At 42.1% G+C, this 10,299-nt stretch overlaps 1 protein-coding gene across 1 annotated transcript in view; it reads left to right on the top strand.

The window, feature by feature from the left end:
- The first annotated feature begins 6,792 nt into the window (after positions 1-6,792).
- LOC140455091 (butyrophilin subfamily 1 member A1-like) overlaps positions 6,793-10,299 on the top strand; it is a 92,053-nt gene continuing 88,546 nt past the window's right edge. The window contains exons 1-3 of the mRNA XM_072549753.1: positions 6,793-6,853; positions 7,320-7,856; positions 9,791-9,876. Of these exons, the coding sequence (XP_072405854.1) occupies positions 9,819-9,876 (58 nt within the window). The 5' untranslated portion in view covers positions 6,793-6,853; positions 7,320-7,856; positions 9,791-9,818. The remainder of the gene's footprint in view (positions 6,854-7,319; positions 7,857-9,790; positions 9,877-10,299) is intronic.

The raw sequence follows: 10,299 nt of genomic DNA, 5'->3' as shown, positions 1-10,299 counted from the left end.
CTATAAAAGTTGGTGAGGGTATTCGCCATCATGCCAAATTTCTTCAGTGGCCCGAGGAAGAAGAGATGTTGTTGGGCCTTTGAAATCAGTCCAAGAAAGCTTGTTGTGGATGACCGCCCCCAGGAGCTTGACCTTCTCCACTCATTCCACCTCTGTGCTGTTAATGTGTAGGGGGGGCATGAGTAACATCCTGCCAAAAGTCAATAATGAGTTCCTTGGTTTTGCCAGCATTGAGAGCTTGGTTGTTCTCAGTGCACCATTTTTCCAGGTCTTCCACTTCCTGTCTGTAGTCTATTTCGTCGCCATTTGAGATTCAACCGACTATGGTGGTGTTATCAGCGAACTTGTAAATGGCATTAGTGTGGTATTTGGCGAGATAGTCATGGGTATACAGTGAGTACAGTAGGGGGCTGAGTACACATCCCTTGGGGGCTCCAATGTTGAGTATTAGTGAAGATGAAATATTGTCCCCAATCTTCACTGATTGGGGCCTGTGGGTCAGGAAACTGAGATTCCAGTTGCAGAGAGTGGGGCTCAGTCCGAGATCACTAAGTTTAGTAATTATCTGGGGCACTGTGCTCAGTTTAAAAATAGTTTTAATGTTTGGTACAACACCCAGAACAGCATGACATATTACCCCAGAGAGTTGTAACACAATCTAACATGTGGGTAGATCACCTAAGAGACTATACTCTGAGATCATTTGAGAAATTGCTTGATCCATTCCCTCTCATGGTCAAAAGTCAGCACAGGATTGATGTTAAGTAAAATTATACATGAAGCAGCAGATTTAAGGATGGATTTCCAGAGCTTATGGCCAAGGTATGGCAACCAGTTGTGGAACAATTGCAAATGGCCATGGTCAAGAGACCAGAGCTGCAAGTGTGCAGATTTTTGAGAAGGTTGTGGAACAGATGATAACAGAGATAAGGAGCAGTGAGATGATAAAAGGATTTCAAAACATGGATAGTAATGTGAAATATCAGAGGTTGCTTGACTGAAATCTAATGTAGGTCAGCATTGGGCAATGGATGAACTAGACTTGGTGTGAGAAAAGACAAGTGTAGTGATTATAACAAGGTCAGCCAGGTGGACCTCATAGAATATGAGTTCTCTGATTGTGGCTGTTTATCTGGTCCAATCAGGGACCCCTGTCAAACATCCTGTTCACACTAAGAGCTGGCTGTGAATCAGAGTCAAGTACTCTCCTTTTGTGTCAGGAGACTGACTCTGATCTGGCTGCTCACATCCAGTGTGTACTGTTGCTGCTGGTTTCTGTTTTTGGGTGGAAACCTGATTCCTGAACTGGCTGATCTACAAGGCCAGTTTATTAACTGGTATTCCTTTTTTTATTGAGGACTGATTTCTGAACTTGCTGTTCCATACAGTCAATGTGTTTCAGTTCTCATTAGGGAGCTGTTGTTTCAAGGGCTGGTACAGCCTGTGTGTGTGTTACTCTTTTCTTTTACTTTGAGAAAAGGACAATGATGATTTTGTGGCACTGCTTGCCCCTGCACTTTGATTTCTTTTTTTTGCATGTGTTTTCACTTTATTTTTGGTGTTTGGACTGAGCCTCTGTGAAATGATGCACCTTTCCAGTTGAGCTGTTCCTGTGAATAGGGCTGGCCCTTTAGAACATAGAACATAGAACATAACAGCCCAGTACAGGTCCTTCGGCTCTCAATGTTGCGCAAACCTGTTGGAACCAATTTGAAGCCCATTTATCCTACACTATTCCATTTTCATCCATATGTATTTTCAATGACCACTGAAGTGCCCTTAAAGTTGGTGAGTCTACTACTGTTTCAAGCAATGTGTTCCACATCCCTACTACTCTCTGAGGAAAGAAACTACCTCTGACATTTGTCTTATACCTAAGACCCCGCAATTTGAAGCTATGTCCCCTCATGCTATCCATCACCATCCGGGGTAAAAGGCTCTCACTGTCTATTTTATCTAACCGTCTGATTATCTTATATGATTCAATTAAGTCACCTCTCAACCTTCTCTCTAATGAAAACAACCTCAAGTCCCTCAGCCTTTCCTCGTAAGACCTTCCTTCCATACCAGGCAACATGCTAGTAAACCCTTTCCAAAGCTTCCACATCCTTCCTATAATGCAGTGACTAGAACTGTACACAATACTCCAAATGTAGCCACACCAGAGTTGTGTACAGCTGCAGCATGACCTCATGGTTCCAAAACTCAATCCCTCTACCAATAAAAGCTAACACACCACATGCCTTCTTAACAACTCGATCAAACTGGCTGGCAACTTTCAGGGATCTATGCACCTGGACACAGAGATCTCTCTGCTCATTTACACTACCAAGAATCTTACCATTAGCCAGCTCGGTACTCTGCACTCCTGTTACTCCTTCCAAAGTGAATCACCTCACAATTTTCCGCATTCAACTCTATTTGCCACCTCTCAGCCCAGCTCTGTAGCTTATCTATGTTCCTTTGTAACCTACAACATCCTTCGTCATTACCCACAAATCTACCGACCTTAGTATCATCCGCAAATTTACTAACCCATCCTTCTATGCCCTCATCTAAGTCATTTATAAAAATGACAAACAAAAGTGGACCCAAAACAGATCCTTGTACTACCCCACTTGTAACAGAACTCCAGGATGAATATTTCCCATCAACAATTGGGACGGGCTGTTCTTGAGGTGGCTGGAAAGTATGTCGGAGCAGCCGAGAGCCAGACGCTATGTAGGGACAGGCCAACATCCGGAAGACTTGATGACTGCCCTGTGTGCCATCGCCCCAGATAGGGGGAATGGGCTGTCCTAGAGGTGGCAGAAAGGTGTGTCAGGACGGACCGAGAGTTAGGAGGGGTATGGGACAGATCAAGAGCTGTCCACAGGTCAGATGGTCTGTAGGGGTGGACCAAGAACCGGAAGGCAGGTAGGCCATCCTCAGTGCTGTCACCCCGGGCAGGTATCAGGGTGAGCTGTCCTAGGAAGGCGTAGAAAGGCAGTTAGGGGTATCCTGAAACATTTCTGAAGAAGTCAGACTTACCCATCAAGTTCCATTCAAACAAAATGGAGAAGTTTCATTTGGGAAGGCACTGAACATCTTGAGAGACATCTGTGATGTCTGAGGGATCCCACAACCATCTAAGGAACTCATCTGCCTGGCTCTTCAAGCATCATCTATCTCACATGTGGCAAGTTCTGCAAGTCACACATTGAGCATATGAGATTGTCAGATCTAAAACTAGACTGGAAGTAAGTCATCCTTAATGCTGAGGGACTAACTAAGAAAGAAAGAAGAGAATAGAAATGTATTTGACTGGGAGGATGATACACAAAAGAGTCTGAACTTGTGTGTTCATCAGGCAGCCAGTAAATCTCAGCCTGTGTACATTCTTCACCTGGGCTGCAGGTCCATCTTTCTCTACTTGTTGGTGTAAAAGTGGGGCATCTACAAACAGCTCCTTTTGCTGCTGCTTCAATCTTGATCTAATGCTGATTAATGGTCTTTGGATACATTCAGCAGTTCAAGTGCGTGGTTTAGTGTGAGGACAAACTAAAGGTCAGCACAGGAGACATTGAGAAGCTCAATGTGATATTAAGATTAGTGGAGTAGCTGACTGATGCCTTCTGCCAGACTTGAGAATCTGGATATTGGATGTCACCATAGGCATTGGCAGAATGTATGTCCTGCTGCTCCTTCTGACTAATACAGTCATAGAGATATACTGCACATAAACAGATCCTTCGATCCAACTCAGCTATGTCGACCAGATATTCTATATAAATTAAGTCCCATTTGCCAGTATTTGGCCCATATCCCTCTAAACTCTTCCTATTCATACACCCATCTGAATGACTTTTAAATGTTATAATTGTACCAGCCTCCACCAATTCCTCTGGTAGCTTATTCCATAAATGCACCACCCTCTGTGTGAAAAGGTTTCCCCGCCACTCTCTTTTAAATCTTTCCCCTCTCACCTTAAACCTATGCCCTCTAGTTTTGGACTCTCCACCCCAGGGGAAAGACCTCATCTATTTACCCTATCCATGCCCCACATGATTTTATAAACCTCAAAGGGCTCAGCCTCCAACACGCCAGGGAAAATAGTCCCAGCTGAATATATCAAATCCTCCAACCCTGGCAATATCCTTGTAAATCTTTTTGGGACCCTTTCAAGTTGCACAATATCCTTCTTATAGCAAGGAGATCAGAATTGCATGCAATACTCTAAAAATGGCTGAATCAATGTCCTGTACAACCACAACATGACTTCCCAACTCCTATACTCAGTGTTTTGACCAATGCCAAATGCCTTCTTCACTGTTCTATTTAGCTGCAACTCCACTTTCAAGGAACTATGAACCTGCACTCTAAGGTCTCCTTGTACAGCAACACTCCCCAGGACCTTACCATTAAGTGTCTAAGTCCTGTTCTGATTTACCTTTCGATATTGCAGCATCTCACATTTATCTGAATTAAATATCATCTGCCACTCATGCGCCCATTGGTCCATCTCATTAAGATCCGTTTGTAGTCTGAGGTAATCTTCTTTGCTGTCCACTCCACCTCTAATTTTAGCATCATCTACAAACTTATTAACCATATCTCCTATGTTCACATCCATATCACTTATATAGATGACAAACATAATTCCAAATAATAGTTAGTTTTGGCCCCTCCTCCACTCAGTGTCAAAGAGGCTCAAAATTGTGAAACAATGCTCTGCAAGCTGAGTAGTTTTCAGATAAAATTTCTCATTGAAGAACAAAAGAACATAAGAAAACAAGAATGAGGAGCAGGAATGGACCATTTGGCCCTTCAAGCCTTCTCCACCATTCAATAAGATCATGGCTGGTCTTTTCATGGACTCAGCTCCACTTCCCCACCCTCTTACCGTATCCCTTAATTCCTTTATTCTTCAAAACAAAATCAATCTTAGCTTTAAAAATATTTACTGTATTAGTGTCAACTACTTCACTGGGCAGGGAATTCCATAGAATTCCTCCGAGTAAAGAAGCTCTTTTGCAAGTCATTCTGAAATCTGATCCTTCTAATCTTGAGGCTATGCCCTCTTGCCCTTGTTGTGGAAACATCCTCTCTCCATCTATCTTGTCTATTCCCTTCAAATTTTATACGTTTCTGTAAGATCAACCCTCATTCTTCTAAATTCCAATGAGAATAATCAGTGTCTCCTCATAAGCCATCCCCCTCAACTCTGGAATCAGCCCAGTGAGCCTCCCCTGCACTCCCTCCAGTGCCAGTATATCTTTTCTCAAGTAAGGAAAACCCAAAACTACATGCAGTACTGCAGATGTGGCCTCACCAACACCTTGTACAGCTGCAACATAACCTTACTTTAAACTCAATCCCTTTAACAATGAAGAACAAAGTTTCATTTGCCTTCCTAATTATCTGTTGTACCTGCAGACCAACCTGATTCATGTACAAGGATACTCAGGTCCCCCTGCATAGCAGTATGCTGCAACTTTTTAACCATTCAAGTAATAGCCCTTTTTATTGTTATTCCTACCAAAATTGATGACTTCACATTTATTAACATTGTATTCCATCTGCCAGACCTTTGTCCACTCACTTACAGTATCCATGTCGCTTTGCAAAGTTTCCCATTTCTCTGCACACTTTGCTCTGCCACTCATCTTAGTGTTATCCGCAAACTTTGAGACACTACACAGGTCCCTCACTCCCAATCACCTATATAATTGTAAGTAATTGCAGTCCCAACACCAATCCCTGAGGGACACCACTAGTTACTGATAGTCAACAAGAATAGCACTGTTTATCCCCATCTTTGCTTCCTGTGAGTCAACCAATTGTCTATCAGTGCAATAATTTACCTGTGACACCATGCATCTCTATATTATGCTGCAGCCTCTTGTACAGCACTTTGTTGAAGGCCTTTTGGAAATAAGCCCCTCATAACTTCCAGTCTGCAGGAAATGTTCTCCAGTCCATTTTGCATGGTGGAATTTCTGTTACAAGATATTCCTGCACTCTCAGCTCAACCTCAATCCCCTCTTCCATGCTGACAGAACCAAGCATGTCACTTTGCTGTTTTCCTGAGTCCAGAATTCTGAGTAACAGGCTCTCTATGTGGGGTCTTCTTTAGCCTTGGCTACCTGGTGGTGGGCTGAATACAGGGAGCCTCATCAGGGGTCATTGATAGTTTGGTGATGCACATGACCTGTTTCTTGGATCACTCAGGCTGCCAGCCTGTTTTTAATGGCGTGATAAATGGAAACGGGACATATGGTGTCAGCTTGAGACACATTCAGGGTCTAAACTGCAAGGTCAACATTGCAAGGGTATTATGGTTTAATTTAGTGACATTTTTGAGTTTTGTGGTTTTCTTAGATGTACATTCTGAAAAGTGGGCATCCTTTGTTCAGTTTTCCTTGGGTTATTGACATGTGACAATGTTTCTCTATAAGGGTTAATTTCAAAAGAAAACATTGACACCAATCAAGTATCTTTTCAGAAAGAGTAACAATCGTTCATTTTATAAGTTCTTAAACAACACGTTCGAAATTAACATCTGAAGGACAAGGGCAGCAGATATATCAGCTCCAACAAACTCCCTTCAAAGTCATTCACCATCCCAACTTGGAAATATATCACAGGTCTCTCAGGGTTGCAGGTTCAAAATCTCAGAAAACAGCTCACAGCCATCGACTTCAGGGAAATTAGGGATAGGCAATAAAACCCAGCTAACAAGTGACACCACACCCCGTGATCAGGATTCATTGAAAACGAAAGTGGGATTTTTCAGGCATCTGCTGCTGTGAATGTTCTTCGTTTTTAAAGATCTGCTGGAAAAGGTCAAAAACCTTCAATCAAACTGTCTAAAGTAAGCAGGGAGCTTGAAAGATTCTTTATTTTCCGGGGTAGGTTTTATTTCCCGTGGAACTGGGACGGTGTTCTTCACTTTGAAAGATCCCAATTAAACACAAGGAGCCAAATGGGCCGTAGATGGGAATTGTCCAGTGAAATGTTTAAAATATTAAAAAGAGTCTGTAATCGCTTATGAGAATATGGAACTGGATCCTGTCAGTATAAAGGAACAGGAACATGAGTGGAGGATTTTTATCTGTTCTGCTCAGATCCCTCAGTTTAGATGGCTTGGTCATGCTTAGTTGTCCATCGTGTCTGGGGATGTGCAAACTCGGTGGATTCGCCATGGGAAATGTGGGGTTACAGGGATAAGGCAGGCGGCTGGGTCTGGGTGGGTTCTCTTCGGAGGGTCGGTCTGTACTCGGTTGGGATTCTAGGATTCTTGATTCTAAGCATTCATGAGTTACCTTTTTTTTATATAGCCACCCGCGTCAAACACCAGTCAGTCTACAAAACTTTGTTACAGTGCGGTTATATTTCGAATAGAATCATTCATTCAGCTCGAGAGAACCATCGCCTCTTGAAATAAGTTGTTAATCCTCTGGTTTTAAATGAAGCTTTAATCGGCACTGAGTGCGGGGTGTTACTTTGCTGAGGCCGTGAATACTGAAGGCTGGGAAATGTAATGTGAGCCTACCCCAGCCCCCAACTCTCTCAGACAAAACAACGGCGCCGCTGAGATTAACTTCAAATCTTACAGAAGGTGACATTCCGACACACAACAAGAATAAACCAATAAATAAATACGGAAGTGCGGAGTTGATCAGGCAACATTCAAAGCGGGGATATCTGCATTCTGACTGTTATAACCTTAAAGCGGAGGAAGGAAAAATTCCTGAGCATAAAAGCAAATTCGGGAACTTTTCTGGAAATAAATCAGAGCCCTCGCAAATCTGAAATAAAAGAAGAGACTGAAAGTGAATGAAAACTCTGTGTTTGGGGGGAAAATAAAACTCCAGGTAAAGTGTTGTTCGGTGCTTGACGAACTGAAGGGGGCGATCTCGAGGTGCAGCCCTGTTTTGCCTTCACTGTCCAAACGGGAAAGCTGTCAGTAAAGCGTTACCTTTTATCCGTGTCCAGTCATGGGCTGTGGATTGTTTTATGACGCGAATTAAAGAGAGATTGAGCATGAACATTTTAAAATTAAAAATCACACAACACCAGGTTATAGTCCAACAAGTTTATGTGGAAGCACTAGCTTTCAGGTAGGGAGGCACTAACTAACAAGGAGCGTCGCTCCGAAAGCTTGTACTTCCAAGTAAACCTGTTGGACTATAACCTGATGTTGTGTGATTTTTTTTAATGTTGTTCACCCCAGTCCAATACTGGCCGCTCCACATCGTAAACATTTTAGAGAACGCAGAGCCCCTTTTAACAGAAAATCTTTAATCTCAGAGTGGATAGATTGTCAGGGTTCGTCAATAGAATCGCAATGAGTTGTGTAATGTGCTGCCTTTCAGTGAGGCTTTTCCTCACGTCACCATCAGTGAATTTGCCATTCACTTTAAATTGATGTCTTCTGGTTATCCCGGTGTCAGGCAGTTCACACCCCTCCTCCCTCCCTCACCCCCGCCCCTTCACAAGGTTAAATTGGAATATAAACTTAGAAAATAAGATCAGGAGTAGGCCATTCAGCTGTTTGAGTCTGCTGTACTATTCATTTTGAACATGGTTGATCATCGGACAATAGTCTGTTCTTGCTTTGCCCCTTGTCCTTTGACCCCTTTAATTCCAGTATTATATCCAACTCCGCCTTGAAAATCCTGCAATGTTTTGGCCTCGACAGTTTTCTTTGGTAACGAATTCCACAGACTGATCACAGATAAACTGAAGAACATTTTCTTCATCTCAGTCGTAAATGGTTTATCCTGTACCTTTGGGTTATGACCCCTGGTTCTGCACTTTCCAGCCACCAGGATTATGTTTCCTACAATCACCCTGTGTCCCACTGTTAGAATGTTATAATTTCAATGAGGTCCCACACCACTCTTCTGAATTCCAGCGAATATAATCCGAACAATTCAACCTCTCCACATGCAACAGTCCCACCATGGCAGAAATCACTCTGGTAAACCCGCTATAGCAAGAGCATTATTCCTTAGATAAGGTGACCAAAACTGTGCACACTATTTTATTTTAGTCTAGCTAAGGTCCTATATAAAACATCCCTGCTCCTTACTTGAATCCTCTTGATATGAAGACCAAAAAACCATTTGTCATCTTTACCACCTGCTGCACAGAAATTCTCTGTGAACTTCTCTGCTGGTGAGCAGAGAAGTTCACATCACAAAGAAACTTTTTTTCAAGACCTAACTCACTTTCTTGTGGGATTGTTTCCAGATGAGCAACTATTTAATGAAGGCAGTACTCACTTTTACCTAACTATTTAATGAACCCAGAGAGAGAGAGAAACAAAGCAATACATAAAGGTAAAAATGGTGCATAGATATTCAGGATTTTCAGGAATGTTAGACCCACTGAGTCCTGTATTTCATCAAAAACTTCCTGTTAGTTGTACATGGGCTGTTATTACATCAGTGATATTTGAATGATATTGTTATAAAAATACTTTATGTTTAATATTACATGGAGAACTTAAGTTCTGAAGGATTGTGGAAAATTTCATTTCAAGAATTCTGGCCATACCTGGAGTGGTTTCTTCAAAAAACAGATAATTGACAGTTCTTTGGAGTACTTTTAAGCAAGGTTTTCTGTAAATTACATAACTGGTAATTGCTTTCTTTGCTATTGTCTGCTGTGATTGTACATGAGTGAGACTAGATTAACAGTGTTCTCCTCCAGCCTTGGATGTAACAGCATGCATAAAAGATGAATGATAAGTAAATTATAACAAATAATTATTTATTTGCTTTTCTCTCTCTCACTCCGGCAGATGATGTTTCTTCTGATAAGAACTTAAGATGAAAGAGAGTCATGGCATTGTGGTATTGCTTCTTGTGATTCTGGCCTCAGTGAATGGTAAGGAGCTTTCTAACTAGCTTAGTTATTTTACCAGAAGATCTTCAGTGGTACTATTTGCAAGGCATCTGAAGATTAATTTTAAAGGCCATAAGATGTAGGAGCAGAGGTAGGCCACTCAGCCTAAGAGTAGGTCAGGCTTTGCACCTTCTCTCATAGGAACATCCATACACTGAACCAGAAAATCTTCTTGTAAACACTGAATAAATTCCTCTCCATCTAAACCCTTAACACTGTGTCAGTCCCAGTCTGGGATGAATACCTTATTGGGATTATACTATAGACCCCCCCAATAGGCAGCAGGAGTTTGAGAGACAAATTTGTGAGGTGATGTCTGTAAGAATAATAGGGTGGTTATGGTGGGGGATTTTAACTTTCCACGCATAGACTGAGACTGCAATAGTGTTAAGGGTTTAGATGGAG

The sequence above is a fragment of the Chiloscyllium punctatum genome, chromosome 30 (assembly GCF_047496795.1).
Source record: "Chiloscyllium punctatum isolate Juve2018m chromosome 30, sChiPun1.3, whole genome shotgun sequence".
NCBI classification, from domain to species: domain Eukaryota; kingdom Metazoa; phylum Chordata; class Chondrichthyes; order Orectolobiformes; family Hemiscylliidae; genus Chiloscyllium; species Chiloscyllium punctatum.
Note: the sequence above shows the minus strand (reverse complement) of the source record. Positions and strands in the feature narration are given on the sequence as shown.